At 45.3% G+C, this 21,978-nt stretch overlaps 1 protein-coding gene across 5 annotated transcripts in view; it reads right to left on the bottom strand.

The window, feature by feature from the left end:
• The window catches only part of ABL1 (ABL proto-oncogene 1, non-receptor tyrosine kinase), a 77,380-nt gene that overhangs the window by 17,595 nt on the left and 37,807 nt on the right, over positions 1 to 21,978 (bottom strand). For 2 of the 5 annotated variants that reach the window (XM_009083542.1, XM_009083544.1), the window contains exons 2-3: positions 4,426 to 4,599; positions 3,404 to 3,699 (exon numbers count right to left, since the gene is read on the bottom strand). In XM_009083542.1, the coding sequence (XP_009081790.1) occupies positions 3,404 to 3,699; positions 4,426 to 4,599 (470 nt within the window). Of the gene's footprint in view, positions 1 to 3,403; positions 3,700 to 4,425; positions 4,600 to 13,824; positions 13,910 to 21,978 lie in introns of those variants that run through there. The other 3 variants (XM_009083543.1, XM_009083546.1, XM_009083545.1) reach the window with 3 other exon arrangements.

The raw sequence follows: 21,978 nt of genomic DNA, 5'->3' as shown, positions 1-21,978 counted from the left end.
TTGACACGCAGCCGATGCAGCTCAGTGAGCTGCATACACACCAACTCCTCACTGCAACCTCCCTTCTCTGCTGACCCCCATCACCCAGTCTTAACTCCAGCTGCTTGCTGGATAATTTCCCCCAAGAAAACCATCTGGTGAGGGTAACTGTCCTCTCAGAGGTGACAGACCCAGTGCCCCAGCCTTCACAGGGACTCACACAGTTTGTTTCTTGGCTATGTTGTTGACACATTACTTGGTCAATTTTTGTGTACTGTACAAACCATAACACCAGTCCTGTTCCAAGGGGCTCTGCTTGCTCATCTGCAGCTTCACCATACCACATCTCTTTTTCCTGGCTGGGATATTTCATAAGGGTGGTTAAACTGGCTCACACTAACCTCAGCACATCCTGAACTCAATGGCATTCCCTCTATCCAGTCAGCGGAGCTGAACATCCACATACAAAATAAAAATAAAAATCCATGAAGGTCCATGATAAAGGAGCAAGTTTGCATCCAGTTCAGCCACTGGAGGCTCCAAGAGACTCAAGCAGGACACACATCTTGTGTCCTTAATGCTGAGGACAGCAGGATCTGAAGAACTGGCTGCACAAGGCTGTTTATTCAGTTGGGTTACTCAACAGGAGGCTTTGCCTCAAGTACTATCAAGTTAGGAAAACCAAGTCCTCTGTACCACGGAAGTGGTTTACCAGATGACTAGCTGCACTGTGCCAGCCAAATCAAGAAAAATCACTTTTAATACCTTCCTTAAAAAAAACCCCAACCAACAAAACAAAACATTAAAAGGTGGTCCGGCTGTTTATTCAGTTGGGTTACTCAACAGGAGGCTTTGCCTCAAGTACTATCAAGTTAGGAAAACCAAGTCCTCTGTACCACGGAAGTGGTTTACCAGATGACTAGCTGCACTGTGCCAGCCAAATCAAGAAAAATCACTTTTAATACCTTCCTTAAAAAAAACCCCAACCAACAAAACAAAACATTAAAAGGTGGTCCGGAAGAGTATGACCCATTAAACTGGGGAATAAAGTAAAATTTCACTGAGGAATAGGTAATTCTGCTTGAACCCCAATGCATTCAGTATCAACAGTACTAAAATTAAAACATACAAACCTCTGATCTTTTCCCATTTTCCATCAGGAAAAAGCCTGGGTAAGGCTGTATGACACAGGACACACCACTGCACAGAGCAGCAGCTGCTCCACACATTCCTCTAATACCTCTTTCTCCCGAAGCATGTTCTCTCAGGAACAGGATATGATCCCACCAAAGCTATTCACCCCTACTGCAGTGCTTGCAGATACTAAATTCCCTGGACAGGCTGACTAATGATACAGCAGGCTGGGAAGGCCCCAGGAGCTCAGGGCTTTCCTTTGGCACAGCCAAGCTCTGCTGCAAAGCAGGTAATGGAGTGCGACAAGAGCAGCTCAGAGTGGGAACCTGCTCCAGCACTCTCCATTTCACAGAGGGACAGGCAGGGATATTGGTTGTTTCTCTTCCCAGCTCCTCGGCTTTGACAGCCAAGGACAGGGTGCTGGAAGAGCACAGCACCCCCCAGCCCGGCAGCAGAGGAGGCAGCACATCTGCTGCTAAGCTGTGGCAATTCACTGCCCAGCTCGTTAACACAAATTGAAACTGATGGGGTTTAACATCTCAAACTGCAGCACGTGATGCATGCACATGGCAAACTGTCCCTTCTGCAGGGATGTTGGCACTTGGCACAGCACCAGGAGGACTGTGGCTACCTCTTTGCTTGCCCCTGCATGCAGAGCCAAAGCCCAGAAGCCACAGCTCCTGGTCACTGCTGCTGCTCAATTTTGTATTTCCAACCACCATCAGCTGCAGATTTGCTTTAGTAAATTGTTCTGACCTGCACCTTTTCTCAAAAACACCAATCCAAGCAACCCTGTGGAAAATGAATGGTTAACCTGGCTAATACAGACCTGAATGGATTATTGTAGCTCTGCAGAACTGTTCTTTTGGGATAAAAACAGCTCTGCTGGGAGGAAAGCCTTCATGTGCCAAACCCTTTTACAGCTCAAATGGAGAACATGTGCTATCTCCTCATGGACACATGCTTATTTACACCAACCCAAGGAGGCTTCGGTTCAAAATGTTCACATGTGAACACTGCTCATCTGCCAGCATCTATGGGAATGAAGGAATATCAGCTCCAGAGACAAGAGGAGGAATAATATTCCAGACTGCCATGTAGTCCTTCAAGTATGCTGCACGTCAGCATTTCTCAGGACTGATGCTGACCACAGAGTGTGTCTACATGGGAGGAAAAAGGAAGAATCAAAGCGCCGTAACTTGGAAATAATTTGCCTTAAATACCATGGTCAGAACTGTCTCAATTACAACCTGTTTGCTAAAGCAGACAAAAAGCATTTCATCACTGAATAAAATCTGTTTATCTTCCTGGAGGTTTTAGAGTGATGAGCCTGATAAATAGGAAACACAATGTACTGGTTCCCTGTGTTTTCATCCTACAGATTTTGCTGTCAGCATTGCTGTAGGAAGAGTAAAGCTCTCGCAGGGCAAGGGGAAATTGAGCACAGAGGGCCACTACTATACTTGATTACTTTTATTTTTTCCTTTTGAAGTAATTTAATGGCATAGAATCTGTCATCTATTAGATGCTGGCAAGAAGAGCCTCAGCAGCCATGCTCCAGACCCACACTTCAACTCCTGCACAGGATCTAAAGAGACATTGCTTAAAATAGATCTGTTAAAAAACAAGATTTTCCAAAATCTAGTGCCAGGAGAAATGTTTCCATGAAATCTGAACACAAATCTGTGGAAAACTACACTTTTATGCTAACATTTCTCTGCAGCATCCACAAAGCACAGCATTGCAACACTGCTAGGGCACACAACAATCTAGGGGAAAAATGAAGGAACTATGGACAGAGCCCATATAAAAGTCAAAGTGCCTACCCGTCTCCAATGATCACGCTGAAATACTGTAGAGAAATCAAAACAGGAGTTAAAAATACTGCAGAATAGCTCAAAAAGCATTCTGTCCCTAATATTTACAGGATTATTAGCAACAGGCACTGACCTACATGATTTGGTGGTCAAAAGGATTGTCTTTTGAACATACAGGACAAGAATTCATCCCCAGAATCTCTTATTAATGACATCTATTACATCCAGCTCTGCTGTATCTTCTACTTGAAAGTGTTTCACTACTGAGCTGTATTATATGACAGTTTGCTAAAGGAGTAAAACTGTTTTGTCCCAGCCATGTCAGAATCTCACAGCTCATTGTAACTGCAGATGATGAACGCTGTGATCAGTGCTCACAACTGCTCAGTTCAACTGCTACTGCTTGACCTTGTGCAGTCAGTGCACAAAGCATCCCAGCAAGGTTCTCTTCCATGGTTTGGATAGCAGCCTACCTTGCCATCAGAGGCAGTGTTTATTCTGTAGTGGTACACCCTTCCCTCGTAGCGCAGGGAGATAGATCTCTGGCCTGGGCTGCTCTCACTCTCTCGCACGAGGAAGCTGCCGTTGATGCCACTGCTCAGGAGGTACTCGGCAGCATTCCGTGACACTGGCCCATGGTACCAGGAATGCTTCTCCAAACTGTTCACAGGGGTGATGTAGTTGCTGGGGACCCAGCCTTGCCCGTTCTTGGTCTGGGCCTCACACCATTCCCCATTGTGATTGTAGCCCAGCACACGGAGCTTTTCACCTGAGAAGAAAAAAATGTATTCAGACACAGCAAAGCAGGGAGCTGAGGGCAAAGATAGGTTCATTCTGGCTAAGGGATCACTAAATAATCTCCTATAAGAATTGGTATCTGACTCAGCAGGGAGCATGTGTTTCTCTTCAAGCTTGAGTGGACCCCTCCAAGCCAAATAAAGTCACATGCTTCAGGAGATTTTTAGGCTCTCATGCAGTTCTGCACCAGCCTCTATACTGCTAGAGCTTAAAAATGAATCCAGCAAATTTTATTTCAACTGAGCTGGCTTGATGGAGCCAGGAGAGAACTGGAATGAATAAACAACAAAATCATAATTTCAATTAGCAAGGTAAGTATCTGTGACTTGGAGTACACAGGGTGTTTTCTTACTCAGTCCTTCTGGCTCTTAGATCTGTACAGTCATTCTTCATACAGTGTTTTGGAGAACTATGAAAATAGAGGCCAGCCTCCAAAATCAGCTTAATTTCTCAGTTCAAATTCTTGCTCCTAATGGAGACCTTAGTTTTGACACAGTTTTCTTGCCCACTGCAAAAAGGGACAGTTTTAACCTTCAAAAAGGTTATGACTTGGTGAAATATTTTTATTTGTTTAAGAAGAATTCCCACAGTAAAAAGAATTCCATAGGGTTTAGTGTATAACTCAGTTATTTCACAGTGAATTCTCTTCCTATGGCTTCTCACACACTCCCAGTGCCATTCTGCCAGGAGAGCTTACCTTTAGTTATGCTGAGAGTGTTGTCCCCACTCGCCACAAAATCATACAGTGCAACAAAGAGATGAGGATCATTCTCACTAGGACAGGACAGAAGGTTCTCCTTGGAGTTCCAGCGAGCTGCTTCGCTCAGACCCTGGGGCTCAAAGTCTGACGCTACCGGTCTCTGAAGGGCTTCTGGAGGAGAAAGGAGAGAAAGGGGGAAAAGCAGGTTCATTTTGGCTGATAAAAGCCATCTGGCTAACCCTCGCACTCTGCAACTTGCATTGTTTCTCGACATGTGTGCTCCTCATGCGTCAGAGCACAGATACACACAGCCTAATGCAGAACTCCTGCCACAGGGGCAGGACTCTCTTGTTCCAGAGCTGTCCTCAGGCTCCCCAGAGCCCCCAGCTCCTGCCTCCCATGGCATGCAGGAGAGGGAAAGGCCCTCTCCCTCCCTCCAGTAAATGCTGCTCACGTAGGCTGTTTGCTGCTTGTAAATCCTTTGGCTCACACCTAAGTGCTGGAATGGTTAGATCTGAAAACAAACCCAAGACCTTTAAAAGGTAAATCCCTTAATTATCCTATAAATGAAATGGCCAGAATGTGCAGCACAGAGAGCCAGGCAGGGTGAGATCCATAAGACACGGTATTTAAGGAGGAGTCAGGTATTTCTGTTCCTCACAGTATTTTTAATAAATTCTCTTCTTATCTGAGGGCAAAGCAGTGCCTTATTTGGTGCCCTCTCTCCTGCCCACCACTCTTGAAGCCAGAGCACAGCAGTGAGCATACTGCACACCATGAGCTGCCTACATTTTTAGGAACCCTGAGACACCACCAGAAAGAAAAAAAGATTACCTAAAACTGAGCTTCACAGGTGAGTAAAAACCAACCCCCAAAAGTTTTCTGTACACTACAGTACATTAGGTATGTAATACTCAGTAAGGATCAGGCAAGTCCAAGTACACCAGGGAATTTAATGCAGTCTTTCCTGCAAATCCTCCTCTCTGGAGCATAAGTGAAGAGTTTGGGGCAGTGATACTCCAGCTAGTTGTACCCCCTCACATGCCACCCCTGTATGTGCTAGCAGCTCCATGTGTAACTGTGCTGGCACAAACCCAAGACAATAAGTTGTGAAATTCTTTGTTTTTTGAAGGGTCATTTTTCCATCTGGATGAGTTTGCTGAGCGAGGTCACAGCACTGCGCACAAACCATTGCGTCAGCTCAGCTCTGGGGACAGGAAGCTCAGCACTGTCACACCAGCCCCTTGTGCCATGAAACTGCTCTTCCTCATGCAGCACCAGCCCCTGCCTGCTCCCCCTCTCACTGCTCAGTCCCTCCTCTGCACAGGCAGACACAACTGGGTTTTGAGGGAGAAATCCCAGGCCAAGTGTTTCCTAAATTACCGGGTCACCTGGGAGCACAACTCTCGACTTGTCCTTGCAAGACTCACTAGGAAGGGGCTGCTGGTAGATGCAATCACATCAAAATATGCTTTTAACACTATTGCTTGTTTGGCCTGGAAATCCAGGATAAACTGCACCAGTAAACCAGCAAAAAAGTGATACAACAGACACCAGAAAAGGTATAGAAGTGTGGCTTGGGACAGGTCCAAAATACATTTCCCAATGGGGGAATACTAAAAAAAAAAAAACCCACCAAACCCCCAGAACCCAACCCTACAAACACTAACAATACACATTATTTTTTAAGCTTTGGTGGTGAAAGTTCCACTATTCCACAGACAATCTGGCGTCCTTGAAGCACTGGTCAGGTCAGCACTGGTAAAGGCTCTCTGGGTGGTTATTTATGAACAGAAGTATTACTGTATTCTTTGGAAAATGTAGTATCATATATGAGAGCAAACCAGCAAATATAGACACTGTTGGGCCTGTTTTCCTGGCCAAAGTGTATCTTCAGGGAGATATATTTTTATACTGAAGCAGAGAAGTGAAAGAATTCCACTCTCTAAATGATTCCACAGTCAGAAAAAGTGGTGCTGTGTTGGGTGGGTTTTTTTAAAGCACCTTGACTTTCTTGCTTCCCACTCTTGGATCCCTCAGGAGAATATATTTTAATAGCCTGCGTTTGTTTGAAGAGGGACAATGAGAAGAGAAACAGAAAATCCCTTTCAGAAATTAAGCCATAATCATTTTACCATGCAAACGCTTTGATCCTGTCAAGCCCATTAAGTTCCCTTATCAAACACAGGGCACTGCAGTGACTGGAGACACTCCAAGGAGTTACACCATCAGTAAACACCTGGAACAGACAGACAGCAGAGAACTGCAAAGCAACAGATACACAACCTCAGTGAGGGGCAATGCCATGATGCTCTCACCCAGATACAGTACAAACCAGCACATGCTGCTCCATGGGATGGCCCATAACCTCTGTTAGGAAGGAAAATGCCTCCCCCACGGGGCACTGATTCGACAGGAAGACAGGAAATCCAAGCAGGCTCCCCTCCAACTCCAGCGCGATCGCAGCCCAGCGAGGGACGGCTCATGAACGGCCACGGATGGGGATGTGGGAGGAAAGCCAAGTGCTCGGCAAGAATCCCTCCCTCGTGCCCAGGCTGCAGCGATGCTGGGACTGAGTCACTACACACAGATGCCAAGGTATGTGCTTCGATTCAACCATGAGACAACACCGTGCCAAATGCCAGCAACACCCACAAGCTGCACTGCGAAAGTCAGGGAAAGCGGGTTTTGCTCCATGACATTCCTACGCACACTGACTCAGGGATAACGTCTGGAAACCCGAGGACTGGTAAGGGCAAGGGTTGTTAAATATCCATATAAGAATTTGCTAAGCTGAAAAAAACCACACCAGTTCCCCAGGGAATACACAGGATGCTCATATCCCCTGTCTGACCCAGCCATGAGCACCCCAACGTAGGTGCATCTGTGTGTGAACAGCACGATGGGGAGATGCCAGACCCAACTCTTGGGTTGGGTGGGGATGGTATTTCCAGCAGGTAGAACCCCAAGTGAAGAACTGGGATGGAGAAGGTGGCGAATGAAACTTGAAGTGCAGCCAGAAGAGGAGGATGAGGCCCTGAGTCAACATGGGGAAGAGCATAAAGGAAAGAGCAGAGTTGTGGTGACCCGCGTGTAGCAGAAGCTTGATAGACCGTGACAAAACACACTTGTAAAGGTCTGGGCCCCGAGAGGAGGCTGTCAGCAGACTGAAGACACAAAACCATGAAGTGAGAGAAGCAGACAAGACATGCCCATCTGGGAGCCACGTACAGCCAGCTGTCAGCAGCATTTATCCCTCTGAGCAACTCTCTAGTCGATTTGCCCAGACATTCCAGTCCTTCAGAGCAGGAATTGCTGCTCATACATATTGAGGGTCTTTTTCCAACATACTACAGCTTCTTCACCTCCCACTGCTGGTTTTAACTACAATTTTACAGCACTGCTGAGCCCTTCAGTGGGACAGATTCCTCCTAATAAATCAGTCTGGCTGCTACACCTACAGGAGGGCATCCTGGCATGGCGACGGGGCAGGAAGTGAGCGTAATTCAATCTGTTATCGCTGTGCTGTCGTTCCTTCCACGCATCCACTTCGTCTTCCGCTGCATCCCAGCAAGTCTGTCATTTATTACTTTGATCATCCCACGCTCTGGATAACACCTGGATTCCTGGTAGGAGTTCTGAGGCAGCGCTGTAATTCACTTCTCCACTAACACCAACTAAATGATGACTCTTAATTAAAGCTGTGCAGACTTTGAAATACGACAACAGCACCTCATACTTTGAGGCACTGGCCATAAGAATGTCAGCATTTCACCCCTAAATTAAGTTTTTACCAGGAGGTATTTATGCTTGTACACTAAAAGGTTTCGTAAGTGTAACTATCTCCTGCTCATTACTGTCTATACGAAGCCATGAATCATTGTTAGGGGGTGTGTAAGAAGTTCTCAGATATGAACAATTCTAGTCTAGAGCAACGCAAGCAATTTCCTTCACAATGTAAGGGAAGGGTTGGAAAACAGGCAGGAGCACAGCATTACACTCAGCAGCTCCACAGCTGACTGCGAGGCAGTCCCGAGGGAAGGAAGAGACCTCCTGTCTCCCTACAAAACAAACATCCTGTGGGCTTACAAACTCTGCTGGCATTTTTTCCACATGGTTTCTAGAGCAAGGGAGCACATCCAGTAAACTCTTTGGAGGGACAGCACATGCCAGCTAAACCTTCTCCTTTCTCTACATTCCCCCTACTCTGCTTTTCCCCCGGATGGGATTACGACAAATGGCAGAATAGCAATGCAGATTTCATGCATCCAAATGTTCCTGACTCTGAGCACACAGGATGGATCAGCTGCCTCTCTCTTCCAGTACTTCCTCAGTGGCCCTCACAGATTCCCTGTGCCTGATGGAATACAGATTTTAAAATAACAATCTGTAAACCATATCTTTCCAAAAAGAAGGAAAGATTCATGTTTTATTTCAGACTGATCCCTTTAGCAAGATCGGGCTCAGCCTCTGCAGTCACCCACAGTACAGCCCAGGCCACAGAACCTTATGCCCCAAAGGCTATCACTGGCACTTCTGCTCTTGGCTGGTATTTGTTCAGTCCATGTTCTCACAACCAGCATGAGGACAATGACCACTTTTTACATCAAGTGTGTTTCTATACAGACATGGAGAGCAGAAACTGGTCCAGCCTCTCTGAACCCCACTCCCCTGTGCTGGGCCAGTCTCCACAGCTGTGCTGCCCTATTTCCTCTCCCTCCTGCTGCAGGCAGGCTGTGCTCCCTCCCACATGGCCAGCAGGAACCTCCAGCACTCCAAACACTCAACACCAAGTCTGCTGAATGCCAACACAGAGGAATAAAGGCACCCGTGGCTCCTGCTGCATTGTCTGTGCTTGAACAGGCCCTCAAAGCCAACTGCAGTGCTTGACATTGCCTAACACTAAACACCCCTGGTGATGTAGCATCTCCCGTTCCTCCAAGAGATGATTCTGTCATCATCAAACACAACATCTGTTATTGTTTTTTTGGTTGGTTGGTTTGGTTGTGGGTTGTTTTGTTGGGTTTTTTTTTTGAAAGTTCACTCTTAAACAGGCATGTAGGTGAAAAACAGGCTCATTCACTGAGTTTATTCCATTTATAACCCCTTAGTGACATGGCAAACATCATTTTTCTCCAGTCAGCTAATCACAGTTGTAGATGGATGGAGCAGAATATAGGGTATGGCAGAAATTTGGATTTTATTCCCAAATCTGATACTAAGCTGCTGCCTGACCTCAAACAATAACCTCTGGGAGAGGAAGGGCAAAGAGTAACTAGATCCAAGTGAACTTCAATGACATTTCAGTATTTTTGACAGCTTCACCTTTACAGTTTTTGTTTAGGTTTCCTTACTAAGGGAGCAGAAGCAGTGAAGCATGTCTGACTCTGAGCCCTGAGGAGGGAAAGCACCAAGCAAGAATCATTGAGATTTACTGTTATATTCCCCTGGCTTACTAAGCAGCCCCACAGACTCCTCAGGGAAGGACTAACAGGTCTGTGGATGACCAGTTTTAGCTCTGAAGACACTTACAGCTTTTCCTATGAAATGATAACCCTTTCCTCACCACATCCCACGGGAAATTGCAACAAGCACCATCAGCCAGGTTTTTAATCAGGATGGGACAGGCTGGAACCACTGGAACAAGCACATAACTCACAAGCCATTACAAAGCCTGAAACTTATTTAACAGCAAGAACTCTATCGAGTGATGGGAGATGAGAGGCCAAGAGGTGAGGAGCAGAAAATAGCCAAGGAAGAGAGGAAACAAACAGAAGGCCCTTCCCTGGGAAGCAGCAGTGGCAGCTTAATGCATTTGCTCTTCCTAACAGGGTGACCAAAGCCCTCCCTGACAATCCCAATGTGACCAGTTCAAAAAGAGTCTCTGCATTGCTGATTTGGGTCTGGTTCAATACGTTCCCAAAAGCATTACACCAAAACCCTCTCCAGGAACAAGGCAATGGCTACAGGCTGCAGCTCCTCCCCAGGGTTGTCTCCTCTAGCTGTAACAAGACACGCTAACCAAAATAAATAAATAAAAGAGAGAGAGAGAGGCAGTGTGACAGCTGGTGGGACAGGAATCATTTCAGTTAGAAAACAAAAGGACCTCACTAGTGTCCCCAAAATGGTTTATAAACTTCACAGAGAACACTGGCAGGTTTTAAACAAGGCTTCTGACTTTCAGTGGTAGAGCCAAGCCCAAAAAGGCAGCAAGACTATTTTAGCCCCTATTTGGGACATGGACACGTTCTGTTTTCCTGATCAGATTGGCAGCAGTACTCGCTGTGCCTCTTCCCCTTCTACTCCTTACCCTTTCTTGGTGTGAAGTGGGTGAGGAATTATTCAGTTTGGCAAAGGCAGAAAGGAGAAAGCAGATGACAGAAATTCAGATCTGTCACATTTTAAAATAATATTTACTACTGGGAATAGAAATGAGGGCAAAAAAGTGCCCAGCTCAAACATCAACATGAAATCTCAGTCATCATCAGAAGCAGTTTTAACGTATTTTTGAACAAGTTAAGAAAATATCTCAGTTTTTTTTAGGGAGCAGAACAGCCTGCCCATGCACAGCAGCACCTGCCAGGCCTCCACACCACCACAAAGAGGATCCACAAACAACCCTCATTCCTGCCAACTAACAGAGCGGAAAAGCCTTTCAGAAGGGACCACCATGAAAAGAAAACCACACTTCTGATTACTTGGTCAAAAGACATGTACACCCTCCACATGTGCCTGACACCAAATCTGCCTTACACCAAACCCAGACTCCGTACAGGATTCTCAAAAAGTGTGTTTATAAACACAACAAACAGACTTGATTTTGTTACATCCCATCCAGCAATCACTGCTGTGTTTTTGTTAACACATGCAAAACAAAATTAGAAATTGAATTAGGAAAAAATTTCAGCTGTCCTCCAGGCTGCAACTGGTTTGCCAAGCACCTACTGGACCTTTCATCCCTCAAGCAGTTATGTTTAAGGTTTCCTAAACTACTCTAGTAAAGAAACTTTCAGCTTTCCACACAACTCAGATAACAAGAGCAGAGTTAAATCCTCCAATGACACCACCATCATCTCCTTAATCCCTTCTGAAGCTTCGCTGAGGCTGTGGGATGTGCTTGGGAATGGATTGGCCATCACAGGCTGTTCACAGGGATCTAGGAGCAATGATTCCAAGTTTCTGACCCTTGACACAAAACTGTCCCTTTTTCATGATCTGCCAAGCTTAAGGCAGTTTCTATCAAAATTAACAAATCCCTATGTAAAAACCTGTTACCTTCTTAAGGGCAATACAAGCAGATGGTTTTCACGTGTGCCCTCAGAGTTCAGGGGTTTGGGGCAAGGCACCACCACTCTTTTGGAACAGTCCTCAACAGCACTTTCAACCTCATGGTAATTTTAACAAGAAAGCTGTTCAGGAATACCACGTGGTGACCTTCAGCTTTAGAAAGGAACAACAGAAAACTATACTTTTTAACAACTACCTTTTCTTCCCCAGATGAGTATAGATTCTTACTTCTCACCCTGCTCTCCAAGAGCTCTCCAGTGGATGATGGGGGGTCCTGTGCTGCCTATGTCCTGTCACATTATGTCTGCAGTTGCCAGACTGGTTCACCTTTACATGCCACTTGAACGTTGGCTTCAGGTTTGCCCTGTGCTAAACTGAGAAGTGAGGCTGAGCTACTTTGAGAGAAGATTGTTTAAAAGTTGTTCCAATGCTCATTTCACATCCCATCCTGAAAAATAAATATGCAACCACAGTCTCAGGAAAGCAGAAGGTAGAAATACTACGATATTTATTGTGTCAATGATCATGTTCTTAACTCACCCTGCCTATACAGCCAAGTCAAACTATGCTCTAATCCTATTATGCAACTGCATTGCAAATTGGGGAGGGGGGAGTGGTTGTAAATCACACAAAAGAGAAAACTTGCAAAAACAGTCAGGGTAACACCCTTGTAACATCATCCTTTAGCATTCATTTCTTCAGGGTAGAGAGGCCCCAGATGCTCTGCCTGTTCTCCCAGGGCTGTGTTGAAAGATCCAACGGCACGGAGAGGAGGCCCAGCACAGCTTGGGGCTCCTCAACACACAGCCTGAGCAATACCAGAAGCAGAGGACAGGACAGAGATTTTACAGACCTAAAAGATCATAGAAGAATTCAGTCTCATAAAGAGATCAAAATTACTCATATGCATCTGCGCACTGTTCTGTTTCTGAAACTTTAAACAAACATCAAAAAGCCCTTTGGAAACTGTTCTTTGATTTTAGAGAACAGAAAAGTCTTCCGAGCCACTAAATGCATCTAACAAATACAGACTCTCGATCCAAAACTTTTTCAAGTCAGTTTACCATGAGCAGCCATTTGTAGATTTTGAGATTCCTAACCTATGAATTTCCAAGGACCATTTCTGCACTGAATATTTGAGAGTTGAGCAACAGCGACTTGCTATAGGCCCCGGGAAATCAGCTGCTGCCTTTCGTGCCTCTGATTTGATGAGTTAGCACAGTCCCCCCTGGCATGCAGATTATTTTTACTGAAGCAACATCCAGCAACACAAAAGAGTTGAAGGAGCCCAGACAGCCCTGGTGGGATGGACACAGCCCCGTTAGCGCAGAGAAAGGGCCGGGGCTGCACTGGGGGATCCTAACACTGCTCCACAGCAGGGTGTGAAACCACGTCAGGGTGAAGATCTTGCTTGAGGTCACGCCAAGCAAGACCTCAGCCCAGAGTCCCCCCGCCCAGCATGGTGCCTCTGTTGCCCAGGCTCTTAATCTGGACTAGTTGAGTCCATATGTTTAACATCTCATTGTCTGCAAGTAACCATGGGTGTGACTCAAAAATCACTTTTTAAAAGCAAATATGCAAGAAAACTCCGTTAAATGAATGCCTGTGGAGAGCAAACTTAGAGGGGGATAACCAAAATGAACTAAGGCATTATGCATTAACGCATGCTGGAAATATTTGAGTGATGGACTCATCTAAATTTTCTTCTTGAGAGTTAAGCTTTACCATTCTCCTCTCACGTCCAAAATAAGGGAGATCTTCCCCAAGGAAAAAAAAACAAAAAGAAATAAATAAATCAAGCTGAGGCCTGAAGATACAGATTTGTTTATGGCCCCAGCAATAAGATCACTTGACATTTTACAACCATAAATGGTAGAGCTGAGCTCCCTCTGTATACTGCGCCTAATGAAAGGCACCTGGAGACTGGACCCGAGTACACTGCTCACCCCCGGGCACAAAAGTGCAGCCTGAACCTGGCCAGGACCAAATGTGCCCCTAAACCTGACCCCAACTTGCAAGCGAGGGATAAAACTCATGCCTGGGATGGTGGCATGGTCAGGATGTGCCCCCTGGGAACACGACCCAACCCCATCCCCTTTGGGTACTCACCTTCCAGGTAGCAGCTGGAGGAGGAGGAAAGCCCCTTCTTCGATTTGCAACCCACCAATTTCAAGCAAATCTCCAACATTTTCATTTGTTAGAGTTTGGCTTCGGCTGTTTGGTTTCCCTCCCCCCCTCCTTCAGCTTCTTCTCGCACCGTGGAGTTATCCGGTAAAAGTAAAAAAAACACCCCAAAAAAAAAAAAAAAAAACCCAAAACCAAACTCTCAAAAGATCCCGTAAAAGTCTAAAAATAAAATAAATCCAGAAGTCTAAAACAAAACCTCCAGGAAAAGTCTAAAACAAAGCATCCAGGGAAAGCCTAAAACAAAGCATCCAGGGAAAAGTCTACAAAATCCAGCGCTCCGAAAAGCATTACAAGGGCGAGCCCGAGAGGCGGAAAATCCAGGGGCCCCGCATCGCCTCTCCCGGGGAGTTAACTCCAGCCATCTTCCCTCCTTCCCAACTCTTTTGGCGGGAGAGAGGAAGGGAGGGGGGAGGAAAAAAAAACGGAAAAGAAGTAAGACGGAGAAAAAAAAGCAAAGCCAACCAAGTTGGGCAGTCAGCGGGGCCGGCAGGGCATATCGCCGGGCGCTGCGCGCTGCGCTCCGCCGCCAACAAAGGGCCCCGTGACATCAGGCAGCAGCAACGCCCCCACTCCTTAACCCTCCTCCTGCCTCTGCCCGCGAGGCCAGGGGGAAAACCAACAGGTTTCCCCGCCCGGGAGAGCCCAGCTCGGCTGGGGAAGGATGAGCCAAGGTCGCTGCAGCGTGGGAGCTCCGTGCGCGGCTCGGCTCCGCCAAAGAAAAGTCTTCGTTGCACTGCTCGAACACGGAGAAACAACCCGAGAGCGATGCCCGTTTGTAACTCAACGCCAAAACGGCAGAGGAGCTGGAGCTGCTTCGCGGGGATTCTGTCTCAGCATCTCTGTGCTAGTAACAGGCAGAGAGGGATGCAGGTTTCAGCTGATGCAGTTACACGCGCAGGATTCTGCACAAGGGGCAAACAGTCTTCACTCTCCCACCACCTACTATTCTATTTCCCCTGCAAACTGTGCCCTTCCCATGCAGTTTTCTCAAAGCTACAAGTTAACTAGTGCTCTCTGGTTTGGCTTTTTTTATAGGTTACTTTCTAGCACTATTGTGTGTCTCCTTTGGAAAGTAACCATTGCTTTTGTTATATGTACTCCAAATGAGTGTGTATCTCTCTAAAGGAGAGAGCAAATCGGGTGTGTATACAACTGCATTTTTCCACTCAAAAATCCCCTTTCATTTCTCAAACCTTGGGGTGCTTTTGTTGCCTGGAGCAAGAGGTACTCAAAGTTGTAGAGTTCACCAGGGTGCAAAACAGAGAGGCTGGGGAAAACGGCCTGGGAAGCTGATCCCAGCACAAACCACACAGCAACGTGTGGAGCACTTGGTGTGTCACACACAGAGTCAACAAAGCAGCAAATCTTCGTTTTTGTCCCTGAAAAGTTGCCTTCACATCTGACAGTTTATTTTGGCAAGGTTACTGACTAGCTTGTGCTCTTTTGCCCTCCAACGTTTTCAAACATTGAATACTTGAGGGGAAACTCTGCATGCTTCCAGCATCTGAGGACTTGCCTCCGAAACAGCAAACATTGCTCAGACTCTTTAAACATTATTTTACAGCATTACTTTGCCTCAGCCTTCTGATCCATGGGGTGTACACATGAAAGACAGCTTGGAAAAAAATCCTTGATCTCTCAACCTGCACTGAAATGCAATAGTAGCATTTTGTTGGGGGTTTTTTTAAATACCAAATGTCATATTTTTCGCAGAGAAATAATCACAGTAAGGACAGAGCAATGTTTAAAGTGCTTTCATGCTTTTCTCATAAAACATCAATGTGGATATTCCCATTTAATACACCAATAAACTGCGAGAGAACTTCAACATCTCCACAATTCAGAAAGTCCAGCAAAGAGATGAGGCTCTAGATCCCATCCCCACCACCTCCACAGGCTTTGAGAAGACAAAAATACACTTCTCCCCATACTCTCCTGTCCTCTCTCTACAACTGGAGGAGGATTTCTAATTCATGGAAGCACTAGAGTTTCAAGAGAAACCAGCACATATCTACTTATTGCCTGCCTGCCCAGTAGAGAACTTGTGTGGAACTTCACTGGGGGAGAGCTAAAAAGGAAAGAGAAAGAAAAAAAAAAAAAAGAGATGGAGGAGAAAGGTTATGTAAATCACAGGAGGAGCTCAATCCTCGCGTGCTCCAGCCCTGTGTCACGTTTAGGGAACTGGGATGAAATGATGTTTTAAGAGCAGACCAAGTGTCTTGTGAACAACTTCTTCACCATGTGAGGAGCATCCCTATCCCTATCCCACTTCTCCTGCAGCTGTAGGGATGTGGAATCCCCCTAGCATTCCCTGGCAATACAAAGGCTGCCCCCCATGAGCACCACCCAGCCATTACAATTAAAGCTAATACAATGAGCTCCAGCAGAATTAATGCGGATTACATTCCTGATGAACTCCTGGGGTTCTTATTCCCGACAAAGAATGCCTCATCTCAAATTAAATTAACCCACTTGCAGAAGAACCTCGCTGTAGGAGAAACACATCCACTGGGGGAGGTAAACACAAAGAGCTATCCTGGGATAACTTCCTCTGTAGATAAACAAATTAATTCCCTTTATGCTTCCAGGCAGACACACTTGTGTGGTCCCTGTGCTACAAACATCATCCTTCAATGTTTCCTCTTTTGTGTCATGGCAAACTAGGCTGTAAATACTTTGAGCAAACACCCTCTGCCTTTCCTCAATGCCATGAGATTAAGGGGTGATACAGAAATGAATGCCAAACCGGTAGTGTCACACAGCCTGTGTCACTCTTAGGGCTGCCAGCTATTCATCCCTTTCATGTTTTTTTGGCATTTACACGTTTTATAACAAAATCAGGCAGGAAACATGTGGAGACTTCCGGACTAATGCAACCTTCAACTCGGGCACTCTGTTACCAAATAGCAAAACAATTTGGTTGGAATCAGGCTCAGAAGGTCTTCAGTTCCAGCTCCTGCTCAGAGTGTGGCTATCACTCTAGATCAAATTGTTCCAGGCTTTTTGCAGCTAAACTTTAACTGAGTCTGCTCAGCAGTGTGAAACCCTTTATATCCTCTCACATCTACTCAGCTTCACCTTGTTGCAAGTCATACTGCTTCACTTCCTTTTGCTGTGCACCTTTGGGAAGAGCCTCTCCAGGCACCAGTTGGGTGGTTATGAGAGCACTGGGACCCCTTCCATCCCCTCTTCTTCTAAACCAGGCCAAGGCAGCTCCCTCAGCCCTGGGGGGCACTGCCTGCTCCAGCCCCCACACCAGGTTCCCTCCAGCATCTGCTCCGGGGGAAGGAGGGAGCTGGACACTGTGCTCCAGATGTGGCTTCACAAGCGCCAAAAAGAGGGAAATAATCACTTCCCTCGACCTGCTGGCTCTGCTCTCGTTAATGCAATCCAGTATCCATTAGCCTTTATTGTTCATGCTCCTACAAGAGCATAAACCTATTTAGCCAATGGCCTTTGTGTTTGAGCTGCTTCTAGCAGACAGATATTTATTCTTTGCTTTCTCAAAGCTACCCAGAATTTGAAAAGAGATTTTTTTTTCCAAAAGAGAATGATCACACACATGACAGCAGCAGCGAAAGGACTGGACTGCATGAACAGAAAGTGAGTTTTGGCATGATCCCACGTGTTAGCAGCTGGAGTGAATTTTGTTGCGATACCATTAAAACCAGCTTGAGTGCTCTTCACCCATTTAAAAGCAGAGCTTAATTTTGGTTTAAAATCCTCTTCTGAAACATGGAAAGATAACAGAAGTTGAAGTCCCAAACTCTGGGCATTTTTTGATAGGCACGTTCAGCTGATTTGGGATGGAGAAAGTTCCTTGAAACAGAAGCAGCACAAAGTAGTGGTTAAAGCTAAAGAGTAAAGGAGTGTGGCAGAAAAAGAGCAGATTCTTGCTCAGTTATGAGTTACCTGTGCCTTATCCTTCTCTTCTATAAATGCAGTTGAGAATTTCCCCACAGGTGATAAAGGCTAGTTCAGTGTCAGTTGTCAGCACTTTGTGTCTCCAGATGTATGGAGCAATGAAATGCAGAATCACATCATTTTGTGAAAAGTATTTTTCTTAGTAAGTGGTAAGATTACACGATTTGAGGCATTCATAGGTTACTGTCTTGAGGACAGTTGCCCATGCCACAGAGCACTGCCATGCCACCCAGCTCTCTTCTGTTGACATCTTTCACACAGAGGAATAACTCATTCTAACACAATTAACTGATTAGAAATATATGTGTATACGAAAATGATCAAAGAACACTATGCTGAAATCCACGAATGACCACAGCATGTGCTAGAGATGCAGCTGTAACAAAGCTGGGCTTTGATCTGACAGCAAATGCAGGATTGCCTGTCTTCCTGGGGGCTGGTCCAGCTTTGCCTGACAGACACCAGTTTTCCTTTGGATTTTCATATCCTCCATCATTAAACACCTCCATCCACTCTTAGACACAAAGTGCCAAACCCTTGGGAAGACACTGGTGTCTATTAGATCAAGAAGACTAGCAGCTTTATAATCCTGGACACCAAACTCTACCTTCTCGGCACGTGCAACACAAAACCACTGTCTGGTGGAGTCTTGTAAAGCTGTTTGCAATGAAAACAACAACTTCAGTGAGTCAAGCACATGGAATCATGAAAGCTTCGCTATGGTAGAGAAATTCTTGCTGCCAAAGTGTGGCAGAAGGTAGGTCCAAGACTGGTAGGGTGAGAGGTGAGTGCACATCCCACACCCAAACCTGTTAGAAGCCACCTCAGCTTTAAACAACTGTCTCTTGAGCCAATCAGCTCTCAGTCTCAAGTAATTGTTCAGACACCTAGTAACTACTCCAAAGGACATGTGAAAACAAGTCTTCCAGGATACTCCAAGGTTTGCTTACTTGGCAGTGACAGCACTACACAAAAAGGTGATTATGTTGGGGATTCATTTGTAATACCTGACACATAACGGGCAGAGGGTGAGAAGTGTCCTCAGTGGTGTTTGCACACAGAATGACTACATCAGCCTAGTAAACTTTCCAAGTGTGTTCACACACCTTAGGAGAAAGCCCAAGATACTGAGGGATCTCCAACTACCACTTATTTGGTGAGCATTAGCAATCCATAATACCACTGGCATTAAGAAGGCACACCCAGATAAACAGTGGTTTTACCACTGTGCCCAGATGAACCTTTGTGCCTTCAGAGATGTATGTAAGACCACTCCAACTTTCTCCAGCACTGCCCTACCTTGGAACTATTACACCAGTGCTGCCAGTGTCTCTCTTCTTCCAACTTTTTACATAGAAACCTTTGCCTGTTTCTCCAGGAAACTCTACCTTGCTTTTTAAGCTCTTCTCAAAATCCAGTTGACATGTTTACAACAGCTAGTTAAAACAGCATGTTAAAAAAAAAAGCCTCTTGCTACTACTCTGACCATTCTACAACAGGCATCATTGTAAATAAAATAAAAATACCTACACATGGATTGAACAAAGACAGGTTAACACCTGAGGGCAAAGAGTGTTTTCCTTCCTTCACCCACCATCCAGCACAGCGTGAATGGCCCTGCAAGAGCACAGCAAGGAATCTGCACAGACAGTGAGATATTAACACTTCTAGCACTTGGACTTAGCAAGTTCCACTCTCATAGCAAGAAACTTCAAGAAAAAAAAAGAGAAAATCCAGGTTACAACAAGTCCACTGTACACATCAACGGAAAAGCAAAGGATTTTGCAATAAAGCATGTGCAGTTGTTGGGTTTTCTCCTTGATTTAACAGATGTTTGCTATTTGCAATTTTCATGAGTGAAGGAGGCGGCTGGAAGTGGTGGGATTTCAGAGATGGGATGTGCAACTACTTCAAATTCCTTTCAAGCAACAGGGCAGAATCCTTGTTTTTTAAGGTAGTAACAAGTCAGAGGGTACTACAAAACTCCTGCAATGGTGATCTGTCTTCACTACATTCTAAAAACACAGGATGGGCTTTGAGCTCCACAGAGAATTGCCTGGGGTATGAGCATTTGAAGCCTGCAAGGTTAAACTCAAATCCAAAGGGGCTCATCACAAATCACTGAAAAAGTTTTGGGCCTCTTCCATTAAATGCTTTCTGAAACATCTGCAGGCAAAGAGAAAGAAAGAAGCCTCTTGCACTTTTCAGATCTGAAAAAAAATAGCAACTTACTTTAAAGACAAAAATAAAAAAAAATCACACAAATTCCTACTGACTATAATGACTGAACTTTCATTGTCTGGACAGTTTATTAAGGTTGTGAAAGAGAGAGCAGGGACTGGGAGTTTCCGTGTGATAGGTAGAGTCACATCAGTTTAGGGATCCTACTGAAGTTCAGCGTTTTCTGCCAGACCAGGGAGAAGAAGGCTCACAGACAGCCAGGACGCAATCAGAAGAGATACATGCTTGGAAAGTATCAGCAAATAAATTTCAGAGAAGCTTCTTTGCCAAACACTGACTCAGACCTTGAGTGGGAGCATTTCCGTGTTTCTTTTAAATGCAAAGGCAAGGAAATTAAGATGAAGAAACAAAGTAAAAAGAAGAGGTTAAAAAGGGGAGCTCGGAGCTGATAACATCGTGAGCTACCTTGGGTAACTCTGAGCACGTCCACAGGAAGAGCCACAGGGACCAGGAAACAGCGTTTAGTCCTGGCAGTAACTAAGTGGTTAATTTCTTCCATGCAAGAGCTGAAAAATCTGCCAAAGCAGAAGAGCAGGCCTCAGCGATCAAATTTCACATGAGGAGGGGGTGGAAGGGGAGAAGAAGAAAAGAAAACAAGTATTACTGAAGCACTGCTGCCTGAGACCCAGCAGGGATTAAGAGGAACTTGGAGGAGGAGAGGTTTATCCAGCTCTGGCTGTAAACACACTCCTGGTCCTTGCACACACCTTACCCCTCACACTGCAGGAGCTCTGACCTGTCCTGAGCACCTGAACAACAGCCAACGGGACAAACCTTTTGTGCATCAGCTATTGAATTCATCCTATGGGACCAAGTGAAACGCCTCTCTCCTGCTGGCTCTCTCCACCCAGGGATGTGGTGGTGCTCCTTTTCTCTCCCAGCTGGAGAGTTTGACCTGAGGCACAGCTCTGTGGACGTGTCCTGCACACTTGCAGCTGCCACAGGTGGAGGAAACACCAAAATACTTGAAAAGCAGAGAAATAAACCACCAAACAGAGCAGACACAAATAATAATAATTCCCAAATAAACAAACAGTCCATCAAACCTACTTGCAGTTCAGCTCCTTCGCCTTGAAGCTGATCACACAAAGGAGGTCTCGCAGCAGTATTAACATTTTCACAGCTATTTCAGGGCTCCCTTCCCAGTCACACACCACTTCTGTCCTCACTCACCTAAGCTGCTTCAGCATGGGATTCAGCAAAAACTATGATCACTTTCTGAAATGAGAAACTTTCAAGTAGCACACACAGAGCAACAGGAGAGTTGCATAAATTCAATCACAAAGATCATTTTTCTCTAGGGATCTAATCCTAAACAGAGTTCTGTTTTTGAACAGTAGCAATACTGATGAACAGAAACTTTTACAACATACAAGTTTCCTGACACTGCTTTTTTCAAAATTAAAATAAAAAACCCAAACAAAAATCACAAAAAAACCCAGCCCAAAATCCCAAACCCCAATGCCTTCTGCTCAGGAATTCCAGACATCACTAATTCATCCACAGGGGAATATATATTATTTTGAGAAAGCAGAAGCCCTTTGCAACTATAGAAGTTTTAAAAAAGCATCTAAATCATTACAAAAGATGCTATAGAAAGCCATCCACAACCACTTTATTTACATTACAGTATTTACCCATCCTCAGTATTTACTCTCAGCCTCCTCAGATGTGCAGGTGAAGTGCCTGGTCCTCCACTGCACTAATTGCTTATTATTCCCAGTCTAAGAAATTAAATATATGCTCCCAGAAAGGAAAAGCTTCCAGTTAATTACAACTGCCTGCAGCAATGATTTCCTCCAAACAGTTCAGCATTTTATTTTGTTGTCAGGACACAATATAAGAAGTTTTAAGAGTCCTGCTGGGACTATGACATAAAGGCAGGACCAGTATTTTTTCCTGTGAAGACTG

The sequence above is a fragment of the Acanthisitta chloris genome, unplaced genomic scaffold (genome assembly GCF_000695815.1).
Source record: "Acanthisitta chloris isolate BGI_N310 unplaced genomic scaffold, ASM69581v1 scaffold16221, whole genome shotgun sequence".
NCBI lineage: Eukaryota > Metazoa > Chordata > Aves > Passeriformes > Acanthisittidae > Acanthisitta > Acanthisitta chloris.
The sequence above is the reverse complement of the archived record's forward strand: the minus strand, read 5'-3'. Positions and strand labels throughout refer to the sequence as shown.